General features: G+C 44.3%; 2 protein-coding genes across 8 annotated transcripts in view; both read left to right on the top strand.

The window, feature by feature from the left end:
• The window catches only part of LOC110498480 (zinc finger protein 184-like), a 350,017-nt gene that overhangs the window by 266,801 nt on the left and 63,242 nt on the right, over positions 1–19,974 (top strand). The gene's annotated exons all lie outside the window — the stretch shown is intronic.
• Positions 1–19,974, top strand: part of LOC110498466 (zinc finger protein 777) — a 64,645-nt gene that overhangs the window by 39,701 nt on the left and 4,970 nt on the right. For 3 of the 7 annotated variants that reach the window (XM_036953716.1, XM_036953720.1, XM_021575089.2), the window contains exons 5-7: positions 41–152; positions 358–479; positions 1,854–4,450. The exons of 1 other annotated variant lie outside the window; for it this stretch is intronic. In XM_036953716.1, coding sequence (XP_036809611.1) covers positions 41–152; positions 358–479; positions 1,854–2,801 — 1,182 coding nt within the window. In that variant the 3' untranslated portion in view covers positions 2,802–4,450. Of the gene's footprint in view, positions 1–40; positions 153–357; positions 480–1,853; positions 4,451–6,678; positions 7,507–14,486; positions 14,544–17,271; positions 17,397–17,595; positions 17,770–19,974 lie in introns of those variants that run through there. 3 more of the 7 variants (XM_021575093.2, XM_036953719.1, XM_036953718.1) reach the window with 3 other exon arrangements.

The following is a 19,974-nucleotide window of genomic DNA, read 5'->3' as shown; positions in this document are numbered from 1 at the left end:
TGTCTTGATCCAACATCCTCTCACTCTGTATCTCTTACAGCCAGTAGACATGAAGGATGGGAAGCCTGATCTGCTGCTGGTCAAAGAGGAGACAATAGAAGACGAACCAGAGAGCATTGACCTGCTGAGTGGACTAAAGATGGGGGAGCAAGGTAAGGGAGAAATACATATAGCCTACATACAGTAATATGGGAATAGTAATACGCCTGGCTATTGTTTTTTCCCTAATTTTCCCCAGTTTACATACAAAAACAGACATTATAATGTATTAACTTGACCAGGTAATTTACAAAAAAAACTCCATATGTAGAGTTCTCTGCCATGTTTTAAAGTCTATTTTCTAACCTCTTCCTGCAGGTGGTTGGCTGGAGACTGATAGTGGAGACTGGGCGGCCATCTTGGATTACCAGACGGGTGCAGCCAAGGGCCCAAGGGACGACATCACAGAGCAGGCCAGGACCAAAAGCGACATAGTTGAGGTCAGTGAATGGGACAGCGTTTTCAACTCTGGGCTGAGGAACAATACTGTTAACCACAACCAGAAACAGACAGTCAAACACAAAACAACAACTGAACTCCATAACAACAGACTGGATGAGACCAGGGCGAGACATAGATTTGGTCTGCAGGGACAGGGAGGTGTGCATATGCGGCGGGAGAGAACAGACGGACTCGGCTAGCGATGCTGATTGAGAGAGACTGATGGCACCTCAGGTTAACCCCCTAACAGGTGCTGCCTTCAGCCTGCCTTCTATAGGATATATCAACTGGAACATGGACCCTGCAACAACACAGACACTCCCTGGGCTTCGTCCTCCTCACACTCTCCTAATGTTAAACCAGACCTCAGACAAGCTACACAAGCCCATTGACAAATTACAGTAGTAGTGATGCTATCAGCAGATGTATTGGCAAGGAGAAGCGTTTCCTGCGTTCGGTCTGTGGGAAAGCCTTCGGTTTCCCCAAACAGGTGGAGATCCACCAGAAGACGCACACGGGAGAGACATTGTTGGGGTGCCACCGGTCCTGAGCCAGTTTCTCAGACTCATCCAACCTGAAGAGGCACCAGAGAGTCCAGGCAGGGGAGAAATCCTACAGCTGCCCCCGGTGTGAGAAGAGGTTCTCCCACCAGCACCATCTGAAGGTCCACACAGAAGAGAGGCTGTTCGCCTGTACACACTGGGAAGAGGTTCTCAGAGAGGAGCTACCTCAGGATACACCAGCAGAAAATGCACACAGCCCATGTATAATGTAATGTAGTACTAATTAGTATGTTTGTAGTTACTTCTGTTGGTTTAGGATGTCATAGGGAACTGGATGAGGTGAACTGAGGAAAGAATGAGTATGATGAGACAGAGTAGATGATATGGTGATGGTTGGTGTGATGGTGTCTGTAAAAATGCTTTACTGATGAAGAGTGACAACCTTGTCCTGTTTGACACTGTGGTTTATAGTGAAATAATGATTGTGTCTTGTTACATTTATCCTTCAAAGTATTTAAAAATGCATTCTATCAGTGAAGGTACCAGATCTAACTTCACGTTATGAGTGTGTGACCATTTAGTTGAACTGAATTACAAAATTGACTGACTATTTTTTATTTTTTTTATTGCTGCAACTGAGTTTCCCTTATCTCAGTGGAACCAAAACATTATATATAATTTTTTTATCAACACATATGGATACTTTTTATAATAAACTCCAATGGCTCCATATTGTTAGGTACTTGAATCCATTGTTAGAGATGGGCTTAACTGTGGATAACATTTTATAATATAATGTCATGTTTCCGTGTGTACAGGAAAGTTTCTTATATAAAACTTGATACTTTTCTATTCAATTTGTGTTTAAAGTCTGCAGTCCATGAGGACCTGCTGATATCCGGTGTTGCTGGCTGGAAATACTGGACCTCTGAGGTGGCTGGTCACAAACCCTGGCCCCGGATCAGAACCCTGGATCAGGAGCCATCGCTCTTCCTTCCCGAGTCGGAGCCAGGACCCAACCTAGAGGGGGAGAGACTCCACCACCACACAGAACACAACCAGTGGACAGAGGGACTGAACAACCTCAGTCCTGGTGGTCATCAGAGAGACAGAGGCTCCAGTCAGGGATCCAGTCTGCAGCCCAGACCCTTCTCTTCACAGTCTCAGTGCAGGGATGAAGCAGGACCTGAGGCTGATAGAGATAGACCCTCCTGTTCCTATGATACAAACACCACAGTATCCATGATGAACAGAGCAGGTCACCCTGGGCTTCAGCCTTCACAGAGAGTGATGGGAGACCCCCCTGGTGGTAGTCTAACAGGAAGTATGTCTTCTCCTTCAGGTTCTCGTCTAATGCCTTGTGACTGGGTTCATAGAAGGCCTGGGACTGGACCTGGGTCTAGCCTTCCTCAGTTACCTCAGGGTTACCCCACCAATACAGACAGGGTCAGAATGGGTGTTCACCACAAGAGGTACCTTGCCTATAACACAGCACACAATCCCAACAACACCCAAACAATGGCTAAAGGTCAAGGAGGGAGCTCAAAGACTAACAACCTGAGGGCGGTGGCTCCTGCTTCTACCTCCTCTGGTGTCGTTGGGTCACAACGTAAGAGGCCAAGCAATAGGACGGACGCCGACAAGCTGTTCTCTTGCTCCACGTGTGGGAAGCGCTTCGCTGAGGCGAGCTATGTGAAGGAGCACCAGACCGTTCACACCAAGGAAAGGCCCTTCAAGTGCAAACTATGTTACAAGAGCTTCTCCTTCCGGAGTAGCCTTATCAGACATAGGAGTGTCCACAATGGTGAGAAATCGTAGCAGTTTGTCTTCAGATGTACGCAGGGGATGTCTGGAAACCATTCTTTAGCTGACATATTATAGTTATCATGTGAAGTGTCCTGGAGTAAGAGCAGTGGTGTTCTGGAGGGTGTACGCAGGTGGCCGTATACCCACTTATTTTTCAGTGGGCAATGAGTATAGTCGCTTCTTAATCCCCACGATGCCTATCAAAGTAGTGCAGTGGAGGTATAGACTGTGTCAATAAAGCTGATGGAGTAGATCTAGAATGTTTATCTTACAATGTTGATCATTTATTATTTATTCACATCTTCGCAATGTGCACACGGTGGTAGGCCTACGGGCAAATGATCCAAAATGCAATTTGTGGGGGAAAAAACTTGGCTACTTCAAAATGGAGATCGACTCGGTGGCGCTGTCCATGCTGCCACAGACGCCATAATGGAACGGATACAGTTTTGGCCTGACTGTGAAAGATCAATATGGATTCTATCATTTTAGGTCATTCAGAGTGTATGTCACTGTTTCACATTAAAACAATTACACAGGGCGCCTTCGCATTCTGGATTTTTTTTTTTTGCACCACTTCACCACTGGGTAAGAGGACAGTTAACCACTCATTAGCCCTTTGTTAACTTGTCATTTGAAACAGGATTGCGTAAATACCTGTTTTTATAGAGACAGTAAACCAAGGCTAGAACAAGGACAGTTGAATACTTACCTTGCTGAGGTGATATAGATGGAATAAAGTCATTATTTTGTATTTTATTCTTGCTAACACTGTTCTTTCTAAACAAGTCTGCTCTCAGCTTGAAAGATACTGATCATAGGAGGTTTTGGGGCTCTATTTTCGCCTGGCGTTATGGCAGGGCAAGCTCACGTTAGTTCAAATTGTACTATGTTAAAAACTGACACTGGCGTTTTCCACCCCATGCGCCAGGTTCAGCAATTGTTGTCTAATCTCAGCTCACTAGCTCTGAGGTGGGAGGGGTGGTAATATTTAAGGTGTGTCGTTGAAAACAAGTGCAAAAGTCACAATTTCATGCAGCGCATATCGAGACATTTAAAACCAAGGAAAAGCAGGTCATAGTTGTAACTGGCATGGATTTTGTGAGCGAAAGTGCAACCTATCCAGCTGTGATGCAAATTGCCCTTCTACTAATGGAACAAGAGAAGATATGTGCTTTATGTGCTGGTAACCCTTGTATTAATAAACAAGGCTGTTTTTTTTGTCCTGCCCATTGGGTTTGCCAAGTAGCCAAGCCTATCAATAAAGGGTTTTGCTTGTGAGACTGCTTAGAAATACAGTGCCCTCTGTCATTTTTGGGACAGTGACACATGTTTTGTTGTTTTGGCTCCGTACTCTAGCATTTTGGGATTTGAAATTATACAATGACTATGAGGTTAAAGAGCAGACTGTCAGCTCTAATTTGAGGGTATTTTCATCCATATTGAGTGAACAGTTTAGCACTTTTTGTACAAAGTCCCCCCATTTTAGGGGCCAAAAATTATTGGGACAAATTCACTTAAGTGTATTAAAGTGGTCAAAAGTTTTGTGTTTGGTCCCATATTCCTTGCAAGCAATGATTACATCAAGCTTGTGACTACAAATTTGTTGGATGCATTTTCTGTTTGTTTTGGTTGTGTCAGATGATTTTGTGCCCAATAGAAATAAATGGTGAATAATGTATTGTCATTTTGGACTCACTTTTAGGCTGGGTTTCTGCACAGCACTTTGAGATGTCAGCTGATGTAAGAAGGGCTATATAAATACATTTCATTTCATTTGAAAACACAGCAAGACACTTCCCCCCCAACTTGTTGCAGAAGGATCGGTTGCATGCTATAAGGGACAGGTTCGAGGTCCTCCGCCGCAGTACAGCTCATTCACTGCCAGCTGCTGTGGCTCACCGTCAAGGGGATGCTGCAGATTTACACCCTGCAGCCCAACTCCACTCTCACCATGTTTAAAACTGCTCATCAGCGTCACCATTAGCATGAGCCATCGACAACGCCCTCACGATCAGCGTCGGAGTCGCCATCAGCCCGGGTCTCGATCCCTCAGCTGTTAAGATCCAGCCTGCTCCTACCTTGGAGCTCAAGGTAGTAGTGGGGCCTACTACAGCCGCTCCTACCATGGGACCTCAAACCTCAGCCTTCCCCAGGGCCAGAGGAGCTGCCTGAGCTCACCCTGGGGGAGCACCATACCACTGTGCTCCAACTGACTCCCTCTGTGGCATCCCTCATAGTGGTTCCAGTGCCTTCTCCAGGGATGGAGGAGCTGCCAGAGCTCCCACCCTGAGGGAGAATCCCTACTCCTACTCCAGCCGACACCTCAGAATGTCAGTTGGTCCAGATTGTGGGAGCCATGCCTGCAGCTGCTGTAGGCAACAAGTCCGGCCGTGCCACTCAGATCTCTCCGGTCCCTGTCTGGTGGGATCTGCTAAGTCCCACCTTCGATGTCCAGCCTGCTGCTGTCTAAAGACATCTCCCTGCTTCTCCCTGGGGGCCCCCTCCAGTCTCTGCTGCAGTGGTTTGGTCCATGTCTGTTGTCCAGGCCCTGTCAGCCCCTGGCTGTAGGGACCTGCCGGTCCCAGCCTTGGTGTTCTTGCTAGCCCCTCCTGACCGAGGTGTTCAGTGTCCTGTCGTAGGAAACACCTCACCCTCTGTCCTACTTGGTCCTCAGTCTATAGCCCCAGTAGGTCCAGAGCATCATAGCCCTCAGTTCCCTGATCATCTAGTGGCTTCACAGTTTCCTGCTATGCTAGGTCCCCAGTCTCCTATCCCAGTAGGCCCACGGCTCTCGGTCCCAATAGGTCTAACTCCCCCTAGCTCAAAGTCTGTAGCCCGGTCAGGCCCAAGTTTCAAGCTCGGTCAGGCCCCAAGTCACTAGCTCTGGGCACTCACTTTCTTCATGACCCAGGGTCTAGCTCTCTTCCATCTTTGAGTATTTAGCAGGTAGCCTAGTGGTTAGAGTGGTGGGCCAGTAACCGGAAGGTTGCTGGATCAAATCCCTGAGCTTACAAGGTAATAATCTGTTGTTCTGCCCCTGAGCAAGGCAGTTAACCCACTGCTCCCCAGGAGCCGAAGACGTGGATGTCAGTTTAAGGCAGCCCCCCTGCACCTCTCTGATTCAGAGGGGTTGGATTAAATGCGGAGGACACATTTCAGTTGGACAACTGACTAGGTATCCCCCTTTATCTCCCACTCTTTCAGGTGTGCAGCTGTCTCTGGTCATGTGATCTTGAGCCGTCACTGCAGTGGAGATCAAATTACCTGTTCAACGTCTCTAAAGAAAATAATAAAACAATGTATTTAGCAAAGATAGGATTGGCCTACATTTTGTTATTTTGTTTCTGAAGGCTTTTTAACAAACTAGATTATAAGGGACTAATGGCGCGTTCACGTCATGTCGGAAGCTCTGAAATTTCAGACTTGCTTACTCGCTGTAGAAAGATGATACCGGAGTTTTCCAAGAATCAATGGGCACATACCATTAATATATAAGTCCAAAAATGTATAAAGTAACTGCACATTTTCTCTTTAAAGGGGCAATCTGCAGTTTCTACATGCATTTTTGTTCTCATAAATGAATATGTACCCATTGATTCTTGAATAATATAACTAAGAATTGCCTCATGAGCTTAGTTCAACTGTCTAACCCCATCAGAACCCAAAATATACAATTGTTTTACTCCAATATTTGTAGACAAAGTAAATGTAAACAAGAACGATATAGCCTCAACATGGTTAAAACTAGAATTTGATATCATTGATTTTTATTTTATTTTAAATACGTCAGTTAAGAACAAATTCTTACAATGACGGCCTACCCCGGCCAAACCCAGACGACGCTGGGCCAATTATGCGCTGCCCTATGGGACTCCCAATCACGACCGGATGTGATACAGCCTGGATTCGAACAAGGAATTGTAGTGATGCCTCTTGCCCTGAGATGTAATGCTTTAGACCGTTGCGCCCGAGTGGCTGGTCAGCCCTTTCATCCTTAGCTTGTCTATGAATTTGAGAGCGGCTACATTTTTCCAACCCTATCCCTAAGCTTTTTACAGAAACAGAAGAGGAGACTTCCCTTATTGTTTCATACACTGATTGGCGCTTTAATGTGTAACGTAATAAGCAGTACCTTATTTGGATTTCAAACAGCTCGCATACGTTTTTCATTTCACCACGCCCTTTGAGCAATGACGCGAACCAATAAGATCCTTTCTCTTATGTGTAAACGGAAGTGAACATTGACCAAGAACAACTCCCACGTTAGTGTTTTATTTTTGTTACTTAGACGTTTATTAACACACGGGAACAAAACATATTCATATTTTAACTGAAAGCCGTTTAATTCGTGTTGGAGACAGGACTTGCTTGATAGATGTTTTCTAAGTAACGCTAGCTAGCTGCTAACATCAGCTAACAATGCCAATGGATAACTTTAACGGTTTGGGCTTTCACACTCAAATAGCCTCCATTATGGAGATGCTAGCGAATGCAGCCGTTGCAGAGATATGTACACTCGTAGACAACGACTATGCAGTGTTTCGTTTGGAAATAACTCAAAGCCAGAAAGAAAACAGGGCATTGCGGAGGAAACTACAGCTACTGGACCTGAAGGTGGCACGGGAACGCGCAGAGAGGACCATTCGAGAGCGCACCCTCGCCAGTCGTACCAGTAGTGTCAAGATCCTTGATCGGTACAGAGGAATGGCAAGAGGTACATTTTGCAGAAGGCGGGGGCTGTCGCCCCGTTCCTGTCTTCATATAGCTCAGTGCCTGTTGCCTGGTTCTCCTCTGCACATGTGTTCAGATGTGTTAACCAGAATTTGGTCTTGGGTCAGTTTTTGGACAGTATGCAATAATTCCCCAGATTACTACACTACATGACCAAAAGTATGTGGACTCCTGCTTGTCAAACATCTTATTCCAAAATCATGGGCATTAATATTAGAGGTCGACTGATTGTGATTTTTCAACGCCAATACCGATTTATTGGAGGCCCAAAAAAGCCGATACCGATTAATCGGCCAATTTATTTTATTTGTAATAATGACAATTACAACAATACTGAATGAACACTTATTTTAACTTAATATAATACATCAATAAAATCAATTTAGCCTCAAATAAATAATGAAACATGTTCAATTTGGTTTAAATAATGCAAAAACAAAGTGTTACTTTTGGAGAAAGTAAAAGTGCAATATGTGCCATGTAAGAAAGCTAACGTTTAAGTTCCTTGCTCAGAACTTGAGAACATATGAAAGCTGGTGGTTCCTTTTAACACGAGTCTTCAATATTCCCAGGTAAGAAGTTTTAGGTTGTAGTAATTATAGGACTATTTCTCTCTATACCATTTGTATTTCATTAACCTTTGACTATTGGATGTACTTATAGGCACTTTAGTATTGCCAGTGTAACAGGAAAATAACCTCACACTCAACGTCAACAAAACTAAGGAGATGATTGTGGACTTCAGGAAACAGCAGAGGGAACACCCCCCTATCCACATCGATGGAACAGTAGTGGAGAGGGTAGCAAGTTTTAAGTTCCTCGGCATACACATCACAGACAAACTGAATTGGTCCACACACACAGACAGCATTGTGAAGAAGGCGCAGCAGCGCCTCTTCAACCTCAGGAGGCTGAAGAAATTCGGCTTGTCACCAAAAGCACTCACAAACTTCTACAGATGCACAATCGAGAGCATCCTGGCGGGCTGTATCACCGCATGGTACGGCAACTGCTCCGCCCTCAACCGTAAGGCTCTCCAGAGGGTGGTGAGGTCTGCACAACGCATCACCGGGGGCAAACTACCTGCCCTCCAGGACACCTACACCACCCGATGTCACAGGAAGGCCATAAAGATCATCAAGGACATCAACCACCCGAGCCACTGCCTGTTCACCCCGCTATCATCCAGAAGGCGAGGTCAGTACAGGTGCATCAAAGCTGGGACCGAGAGACTGAAAAACAGCTTCTATCTCAAGGCCATCAGACTGTTAAACAGCCACCACTAACATTGAGTGGCTGCTGCCAACACACTGACACTGACTCAACTCCAGCCACTTTAATAATGGGAATTGATGGGAAATTATGTAAATATATCACTAGCCACTTTAAACAATGCTACCTTATATAATGTTACTTACCCTACATTATTCATCTCATATGCATACGTATATACTGTACTCTATATCATCGACTGTATCCTTATGTAATACATGTATCACTAGCCACTTTAACTATGCCACTTTGTTTACATTTATTTTATTTTATTTTTTATTTTTTTATTTCACCTTTATTTAACCAGGTATGCTAGTTGAGAACAAGTTCTCATTTGCAACTGCGACCTGGCCAAGATAAGGCATAGCAGTGTGAACAGACAACACAGAGTTACACATGGAGTAAACAATTAACAAGTCAATAACACAGTAGAAAAAAGGGGAGTCTATATATACATTGTGTGCAAAAGGCATGAGAAGGTAGGCAAATAATTACAATTATGCAGATTAACACTGGAGTGATAAATGATCAGATGGTTATGTACAGGTAGAGATATTGGTGTGCAAAAGAGCAGAAAAATAAATAAATAAAAACAGTATGGGGATGAGGTAGGTGAAAATGGGTGGGCTATTTACCAATAGACTATGTACAGCTGCAGCGATCGGTTAGCTGCTCAGATAGCAGATGTTTGAAGTTGGTGAGGGAGATAAAAGTCTCCAACTTCAGCGATTTTTGCAATTCGTTCCAGTCACAGGCAGCAGAGAACTGGAACGAAAGGCGGCCAAATGAGGTGTTGGCTTTAGGGATGATCAGTGAGATACACCTGCTGGAGCGCGTGCTACGGATGGGTGTTGCCATCGTAACCAGTGAACTGAGATAAGGCGGAGCTTTACCTAGCATGGACTTGTAGATGACCTGGAGCCAGTGGGTCTGGCGACGAATATGTAGCGAGGGCCAGCCGACTAGAGCATACAAGTCGCAGTGGTGGGTGGTATAAGGTGCTTTAGTGACAAAACGGATGGCACTGTGATAAACTGCATCCAGTTTGCTGAGTAGAGTGTTGGAAGCAATTTTGTAGATGACATCGCCGAAGTCGAGGATCGGTAGGATAGTCAGTTTTACTAGGGTAAGTTTGGCGGCGTGAGTGAAGGAGGCTTTGTTGCGGAATAGAAAGCCGACTCTTGATTTGATTTTCGATTGGAGATGTTTGATATGGGTCTGGAAGGAGAGTTTAGAGTCTAGCCAGACACCTAGGTACTTATAGATGTCCACATATTCAAGGTCGGAACCATCCAGGGTGGTGATGCTGGTCAGGCGTGCGGGTGCAGGCAGCGAACGGTTGAAAAGCATGCATTTGGTTTTACTAGCGTTTATGAGCAGTTGGAGGCCACGGAAGGAGTGCTGTATGGCATTGAAGCTCGTTTGGAGGTTAAATAGCACAGTGTCCAAGGACGGGCCGGAAGTATATAGAATGGTGTCGTCTGCGTAGAGGTGGATCAGGGAATCGCCCGCAGCATGAGAAACATCATTGATATATACAGAGAAAAGAGTCGGCCCGAGAATTGAACCCTGTGGCACCCCCATAGAGACTGCCAGAGGACAGCATGCCCTCCGATTTGACACACTGAACTCTGTCTGCAAAGTAATTGGTGAACCAGGCAAGGCAGTCATCCGAAAAACCGAGGCTACTGAGTCTGCCGATAAGAATACGGTGATTGACAGAGTCGAAAGCCTTGGCAAGGTCTATGAAGACGGCTGCACAGTACTGTCTTTTATCGATGGCGGTTATGATATCGTTTAGTACCTTGAGCTTGGCTGAGGTACACCCGTGACCGGCTCGGAAACCAGATTGCACAGCGGAGAAGGTACGGTGGGATTCAAGATGGTCAGTGACCTGTTTGTTGACTTGGCTTTCGAAGACCTTAGATAGGCAGGGCAGGATGGATATAGGTCTGTAACAGTTTGGGTCCAGGGTGTCGCCCCCTTTGAAGAGGGGGATGACTGCGGCAGCTTTCCAATCCTTGGGGATCTCAGACGATATGAAAGAGAGGTTGAACAGGCTGGTAATAGGGGTTGCGACAATGGCGGCGGAAAGTTTCAGGAATAGAGGGTCCAGATTGTCAAGCCCAGCTGATTTGTACGGGTCCAGGTTTTGCAGCTCTTTCAGAACATCTGCTATCTGGATTTGGGTAAAGGAGAACCTGGAGAGGCTTGGGCGAGTAGCTGCGGGGGGGGGGGGAGCTGTTGGCCGAGGTTGGAGTAGCCAGGCGGAAGGCATGGCCAGCCGTTGAGAAATGCTTGTTGAAGTTTTCGATAATCATGGATTTATCGGTGGTGACCGTGTTACCTAGCCTCAGTGCAGTGGGCAGCTGGGAGGAGGTGCTCTTGTTCTCCATGGACTTCACAGTGTCCCAGAACTTTTTGGAGTTGGAGCTACAGGATGCAAACTTCTGCCTGAAGAAGTTGGCTTTAGCTTTCCTGACTGACTGTGTGTATTGGTTCCTGACTTCCCTGAACAGTTGCATATCGCGGGGACTATTCGATGTTAGTGCAGTCCGCCACAGGATGTTTTTGTGCTGGTCGAGGGCAGTCAGGTCTGGAGTGAACCAGGGGCTATATCTGTTCTTAGTTCTGCATTTTTTGAACGGAGCATGCTTATCTAAAATGGTGAGGAAGTTACTTTTAAAGAAAGACCAGGCATCCTCAACTGACGGGATGAGGTCAATGTCCTTCCAGGATACCCGGGCCAGGTCGATTAGAAAGGCCTGCTCAAAGAAGTGTTTTAGGGAGCGTTTGACAGTGATGAGGGGTGGTCGTTTGACTGCGGCTCCGTAGCGGATACAGGCAATGAGGCAGTGATCTTTGAGATCCTGGTTGTAGACAGCGGAGGTGTATTTGGAGGGCCAGTTGGTCAGGATGACGTCAATGAGGGTGCCCTTGTTTACAGAGTTAGGGTTGTACCTGGTGGGTTCCTTGATGATTTGAGTGAGATTGAGGGCATCTAGCTTAGATTGTAGGACTGCCGGGGTGTTAAGCATCTCCCAGTTTAGGTCACCTAACAGAACAAACTCTGAAGCTAGATGGGGGGCGATCAATTCACAAATGGTGTCCAGGGCACAGCTGGGAGCTGAGGGGGGTCGGTAGCAGGCGGCAACAGTGAGAGACTTATTTCTGGAGAGAGTAATTTTCAAAATTAGTAGTTCGAACTGTTTGGGTATGGACCTGGAAAGTATGACATTACTTTGCAGGCTATCTCTGCAGTAGACTGCAACTCCTCCCCCTTTGGCAGTTCTATCTTGACGGAAGATGTTATAGTTGGGTATGGAAATCTCAGAATTTTTGGTGGCCTTCCTGAGCCAGGATTCAGACACGGCAAGGACATCAGGGTTAGCAGAGTGTGCTAGAGCAGTGAGTAAGACACACTTAGGGAGGAGGCTTCTGATGTTGACATGCATGAAACCAAGGCTTTTTCGATCACAGAAGTCAACAAATGAGGGTGCCTGGGGACATGCAGGGCCTGGGTTTACCTCCACATCACCCACGGAACAGAGAAGGAGTAGTATGAGGGTGCGGCTGAAGGCTATCAAAACTGGTCGCCTAGGGCGTTGGGGACAGAGAATAAGAGGAGCAGGTTTCTGGGCATGGTAGAATATATTCAGGGCATAATGCGCAAACAGGGGTATGGTGGGGTGCGGGTACAGCGGAGGTAAGCCCAGGCACTGGGTGATGATGAGAGAGGTTGTATCTCTGGACATGCTGGTTGTAATGGGTGAGGTCACCGCATGTGTGGGGGGTGGGACAAAGGAGGTATCAGGGGTATAAAGAGTGGAACTAGGGGCTCCATTGTAAACTAAAACAATGATAACTAACCTGCACAACAGTATACAAGGCATATTGACATTTGAGAGAGACATACAGCGAGGCATACAGTAATCACAGGTGTTGAATTGGGAGAGCTAGCTAAAACAGTAGGTGAGACAACAACAGCTAATCAGCTAGCACAACAACAGCAGGTAGAATGGCGATTGATTAGGCAGAGAGGGTCGGATTAACTACACACAGAGCCTAAGTGCGGCTGGGGCCGACAGATAAAACATAAACAAGCAGAATGGATTACCGTGATTAATGGACAGTCCAGCATGCGTCAGCTATGTAGCCAAGTGATCAGTGTCCAAGGGGCAGCGGTGGATGGGGCAGGGAAGCTGGACTGGCGAGTGTTATCCAGGTTAGAAAACTAACAATGACTAAATAGCTTGTAGCCAGTCATCTCATATGTATATACTGTACTCGATACCATCTACTGTATCTTGCCTATGCTGCTCTGTACCATCACTCATTCATATATCCTTATGTACATATTCTTTATCCCCTTACACTGTGTACAAGACAGTAGTTTTGGAATTGTTAGTTAGATTACTTGTTGGTTATTACTGCATTGTCGGAACTAGAAGCACAAGCATTTCGCTACACTCGCATTAACATCTGCTAACCATGTGTATGTGACAAATAAAATTTGATTTGATTTTTGATTTGATTTGAGTATAGCTTCCTTCCCTCTCCTCGCTCCTCCCTGGGCTCGAACCAGGAACACATCGACAACAGCCACCCTCGAAGCAGCGTTACCCATGCAGAGCAAGGGAAACAACCACTCCAAGGCTCAGAGCGAGCGAGTGACATTTGAAACGCTATTAGCGCGCGCTAACTAGCCAGCCATTTCACTTCGGTTACACCAGCCTCATCTCGGGAGTTGATATGCTTGAAGTCATAAACAGCGCAATGCTTGACGCACAAGAAGAGCTGCTGGCAAAACGCACGAAAGTGCTGTTTGAATGAATGTTTACGCGCCTGCTTCTGCCTACCACCGCTCAGTCAGATACTTAATGCTTGTATGCTCAGTCAGATTATACGCAATGCGTGACACGCTAGATAATATCTAGTAATATCATCAACCATGTGTAGTTAACTCGTGATTATGATTGATTGATTGTTTTTTATAATTTAAGTTTAACTTTTTATGGCTGCAGGGGCAGTATTGAGTAGCTTGGATGAAAAGGTGCCCATTGTAAACGGCCAGCTCCTCAGTCTCAGTTGCTAATATATGCATAATATTAGTAGTATTGGATAGAAAACACTCTGAAGTTTCTAAAACTGTTTGAATTATGTCTGTGAGTATAACAGAACTCATATTGCAGGCAAAAACCTGAGAAATTCCACTTCTTGTTTGTATTTTTTTCTGGGGGTGGCAGATTTTCAACCAAGCTCTCATTGAAATTACAGCGAGATATGGATGAGTTTTCACTTCCTACGCCTTCCACTAGATGTCAACAGTCAATAGAACTTTGTCTGATGACTCTAATGTGAAGGAGGGTCGAATGAGACAGGAAATAGTCACCACTGCCACGAGTTGACCATGCTTTCACCATGCGCGTTCACAGGGGAAGGACCTGCGTTCCACCGGTCATCTGAAGTCATTCTAATTCTCCGGTTGGAACACATTTCAAGATATATGTAAACAACATTCTAAAGATTGATTCAGTACATCGTTTGACTTGTTTCTACTGACTGTTACGGAACTTTTGGACATTTCGTCACGTTATAGTGGACACGCTTTGTGACTTTGGAATTGTTTACCAAACGCGCTAACCAAAGTAGCTAATTGGACATAAATAACGGACATTTTCGAACAAATCAAGCATTTATTGTGGACCTGGGATTCCTAGGACTGCATTCTGATGAAGTTCATCAAAGGTAAGGAAACATTTATCATGTATTTTCTGTTCTGAGCTCCGTCTCAGATTATTGCATGGGTTGCTTTTTCCGTTAACTTTAAAAAAAAATCTGACACAGCGGTTGCAGTAAGGAGAGGTATATCTATAATTCCATGTGTATAACTTGTATTATCATCTACATTTATGAGTATTTCTGTTGAAACGATGTGGCTATGCAAAATCACTTGATGTTTTTGGAACTAGTGAATTTAATACGCCAATGTAAACTCAGATTTTTTTATGTAAATATGAACTTTATCAAACAAAACATGCATGTATTGTGTAATATGAAGTCATATGAGTGTCTTCTGATGAAGATAATTCAAGGTTAGTGATTCATTTTCTCTATTTCTGCTTTTTGCGAATGCTATATTTCGCTGGAAAATGGCTGTGCTTATTGTGGTTTGGTGGAGACCTAACATAATCGTTTGTAGTGCTTTTGCTGAAAAGCATATTTGAAATCGGACACTTTGGTGGGATTAACAACAAGATTAACTTTAAAATGATATAAAACACATGTATGTTTTAGGAATTGTAATTATGAGATTTCTGTGGTTTGAATTTGGCGCCCTCTATTTTCACTGGTAGTTGTCATCCCGTTAGCGGTATTGCAGCCATAACAAGTTAATGCTAGCTAGCAACTTACCTTGGTTTACTGCATTCGCGTAACAGGCAGTCTCCTTGTGGAGTGCAAGGAGGCAGGTCGTTATTGCGTTGGACTAGTTAACTGTAAAGTTGCAAGATTGGATCCCCCGAGCTGACAAGTTGAAAATCTGTCATTCTGCCCCTGAACGAGGCAGTTAACCCACCGTTCCTAGGCCGTCATTGAAAATAAGAATGTGTTCTTAACTGACTTGCCTAGTTAAATAAAGATTAAATAAAGGTGTAAAAAATAAATAATAAATCTGCAAAATCGGTGTCCAAAAATACCGATTTCCGATTGTTATGAAAACTTGAAATCGGCCCTAATTAATCGGCCATTACGATTTTATCGGTCGACCTCTAATTAATATGGAGTTGGTCCCCCTTTGCCTCATGAGCTTAGTTCAACTGTCTAACCCAATCAGAACCCAACATTTACAATTGTTTTATTCCAATATCTGTAAACAAAGTAAATGTAAACAAACACTATATAGACTCAAAACATGGTTAAAACTAGAATTGTGATATAATGGATGGTCAGTCCTTGCATCCATAGCAAAAGCGGTTACATTTTTCCAATCCCTTCCCTCAGCTTGACATTGCCCTATGTAGGGTGCCGTCTTTCAAATGGGACGTTAAGCAGGTGTCCTGACTATCTGTGGTCACTAAAGATCCCATGGCACTTATCGTAAAAGTAGGGGTGTAGCTATACCCCAGGTCGTTGCTGTAAATGAGAATGTGTTCTCAGTCAACTTACCTGGTAAAATAAGGGTTTAATTAATAAATAACAGCCTCCACTTTTCTGTGAAAGCTTTCCACTAGATGTTCAAACATTGCTGCTGGGACTTGCTTCCATTCAGCCACAAGAGCATTAGTGAGATGGGGTACTGATGTTGGGCAAGTAGGCCTGGTTCACAGTCGGCGTTCCAATTCATCCCGAAGGTGTTTGATGGGGTTGAGGTCAGGGCTCTGTGCAGACCCGTCAAGTTCTTCCACACCGATCTCGACAAACCATTTCTATATGGACCGCTTTGTGCACAGTGGCATTGTCATGCTGAAACTTGAAAGGGCCTATTCCAAACTGTTGCCACAAAGTTGGAAGTACATAATCGTCTAGAATGTCATTGTTAAATAAATTAAAATGTTTTTTGTCACATGCACTGACCTTACAGTGAAATGCTTACTTACAAGCCCTTAACCAACAATGCAGTTTTAAGAAAAATAAGTGTTATGAAAGTATTTACTAAAATATACTGAAGTTTTTTTTTAATAATGTCGCTCAATTGGTAATATTCATTTTTGTCTTCTTCTAATGCCTCTTAAGTGGAAAGTAATCTAAAAGTAATTGAAAGTAATCAGATTACGTTACTGAGTTTGGGTAATCCAAAGTTACGTTACTGATTATAATTTTGGACAGGTAACTAACTCATTCCCGATTACATTTAGAAAGTAACCTAACCAACCCTGAATATTCTAACCACAGCTTTTGGGTGCAGATTGCAGAATAAAAGCAGGTCACCCAGTCATCAGTCAGCGCCACAAAGAAACATTAATTGATTGTTGTAACCACAGCAATATATTTTTGGGTTGTCGTACACTTACAGTGTTTTGATTATTGCTTGAACAGTCACCAACATTATATTTGGTTGTGATCTTTGTACGATATATCTACTTTGGATGCAGCAGTTGTTAGCTAGAATGCTGACGCTCGTTCACATAGGCTGTAGCAAAGTTAGCCAAAGAGAAATTTGGCCCAGTAAAATGGAAGTGTTTTTTTAAAATTATAATGCAGTTGATTTGAGATGACACAAACGTTATATTAAGCAGGACATTCATATAAGCCTTATAATCCAAAAGTAGTTTGCAATGCATTCATAAGAAATATGTAAATAGATGTTTTTTTGGGGGAGGGGGCGGCGTTCTATGACAACTCTGCCGTGTTCTGCAACCAAATTGTGCATGTCGCCCTCGTGCAGCAATGTTTGCAAACACAGAAAGGGGTCTATATACCTTTGAGTAGACAATAGCTAACCTAACAACCTATTTTCCCCCAATCACTTTCTCAGGTGAAGGACATCTCACTGGAGGCCACAGGCGCTTTGAGAAGCCAGCGGGACACGATACATGGAGAGATGACCAACCAATCACTGTTGATGAGGGGAGTGGAACATTAACCCAGCACGTGATAGAGGTTAGGGTAACATTGTTGCATTAATAATTACAAGTACTTTGTAAATCAAATGTGGCTGATTTATTTCAGAAAGTCTCCACTCAGCTATTTACTTGCTTACATGTACATCTGCCATAGGGGAACTTGTGAGACTTCCCTAGGACATTGTTATCCAATTGTACTCATGTACCAGTAATAACCTCCTCTCTTCTTGTGTCAGTATGCAGATGCAGAGACTGCAGGTTCTGGGGTCAAGCTGGAAAGGTCTGAAGGAGAGCAAGCTCCACTGCACAGCAGAGACATCAAAACTGGAGTGGCTGGAGCGACCCCAGTAGCCACAGAGGACCCCACCACCGCCCCAGTGCAGCCCAGGACCCGACGCAGCATGACGGAGGTCAGTGGAACGCAGATCGCCGTCCTCAAATCAGAAACAGACACCCAAGGCTTTAACTGTAACACACAGGCCCTTACACACAGGATCTGACCACAGATCAGACTCAGAGAGACTGGGTCTGGGGAGACTGGGCTGTCCTCTTGGTATTTCACCAGAGCCAGAGGACGGTTCATTCCCATGGGGATGGTGATACGTTAGAAACTGGTGGTGGTGATCCTGCTTGTTCTTACACTACAGAGAAGGACCCTGGCAACATGCCCTTGGGTTTAGAAACACAGACTGATTTAGAGGGGACTGGAACCGGTACAGTAGTAGTGTATACTCTGAAGGGTGCCAAGATAAGAAAGGGGAGGGTCTGGTCATAGATGAAGTGACTGTGAAGTTCCTACAACATGGAATGCAGATAATCACCTAGGTGACAGACACTCACAGGGCAGAGATTTCTTAGATTACAGGGAAAGCTTCGATAAATGTCACGAAACGCGTTGAGGGATCGCGACCCAGTGTCCACCGCGATGGGGCCTTCCGATTCACGTGGCGATGTCCTTTTCGATCAGGTATTTAACTCAAACGACATGCCTATAGCTCAGGCTCAGGGACTCGGAGCCACATCAGGCAATCGTAAAGAAAACTGGTCTTCTGCATGTTCTGTAACAAAGGCTTCAGCTGCCCCCAGAAGGAGATCCACAAGAGGGTCCATACGGGAGAAACCCTACAGCTGTACACAGTGTCACATGCGCTTCGTCGAAGCTGGCACCCTGAAGAAGTATCAGAGGGCCCACACAGGGATGAAACGCTACAGCTGCCCCCACTGTGAGAAGCGGTCCTGCCACCAGCACGATCTGAAGAGGCACCTGAAGGTCCACACGGGAGAGAGGTCGTTCGCCTGTACGCTAAGGGAATGGAAAATAAGTCTGGAAACACAGCAGATTGGCAAACATTCAGCAAATTGAGAAATCATGTAACTAAACAAAAAGAAGAAGAAACTATACAATGGAACAAATATAAATTATATAAAGAATTATAATAAAAAGCTTTGGAATTCTTAAATGAAATTCTAGGCATTAAAGCTAACTCGGCTCCATCCTTCATTAAGGCTGATGGCTCATTCATAACAAAACGCTTTGATATTGCCAACTACTTTAATAACGTTTTTGTTGACAAGATTAGCATGACATGCAAACAAGAAATGCTGAGCCTTCATATTCATGCATAACTCACCAAATTATGAAAGACAAGCGCTGTAGCTTTGAATCCTGCAAAGTTAGTGTGGAAGAGATTTTTTTTTTTAAGTGTGATCTATAAATAAGGACAAACCACCTGGAACTGACTAGCTGGATGGTAAATTACTGAGGTTTGTTGCGGAATATATTGCGACTCCTATTTTCCAGATATTCAATCGAAGCCTAGAAGACAGTGTGCCCTCAGGCCTGGAAGGAGGCAAAGGTCATTCCGCTGCCCAAAAATAGCAAAGCACCTTCGACCAAATACTATGTTATTTTACAGAAAACAAATTAACAACAGACTTTCAGCATGCTTATAGGGAAGGGCACTCAACAAACTCGGCACTGACACGACTGATGACACGACAAGAAATTGTAAGAAGATTGTGGGAGTTGTTTTGTTAGACTTTGATATCATTGATCATAAGAAATTGCTGAAAAAACATAGGTGTTATGGATTAATGTCCTCTGCCTTATGGATGGACAGTTATCAATCCAATAGAACACAGAGGGTTTTCTTTAATGGAAGCCTCTCTAATGCAAATTTGATTTTGTGTGGTGTACCGCAGGGCAGCCGGCTTGGACCATTATTGTTTTCTGTGTTTACTTATGACCTTCCACTGACTTTGAATAAAGCCTGTTTGTCCATGTACAATGACGACTCAACAGTATACACTGCTGGTGCAAAATAAATAACTGACACCCTTAACATAGAGCTCCAGTCAGTTTTAGAATTTTGTAACTAGCAGTAGTCTGGTGCTAAATATCTCAAAAACTAAAATCATAATTTCTGGTAAAAATCACTGGCTCAACCTTAAACCTAATTTGGATCTATTATTTAAAAATGTGGCAATTGAGCAAGTTGAAGAGACTAAACTGCTGCGTGTCACTCTAGAGAAGAACATAGGCAAATTGCAGTTGGTCCAAAACAGAGCAGCAGGTTTTGCACTTAGATGTACACAGATGGCGAATGTCAAAGTTG

The sequence above is a fragment of the Oncorhynchus mykiss genome, chromosome 19 (assembly GCF_013265735.2).
Source record: "Oncorhynchus mykiss isolate Arlee chromosome 19, USDA_OmykA_1.1, whole genome shotgun sequence".
Lineage (NCBI taxonomy): Eukaryota > Metazoa > Chordata > Actinopteri > Salmoniformes > Salmonidae > Oncorhynchus > Oncorhynchus mykiss.
This window is presented reverse-complemented; position numbering and strand designations above follow the sequence as displayed.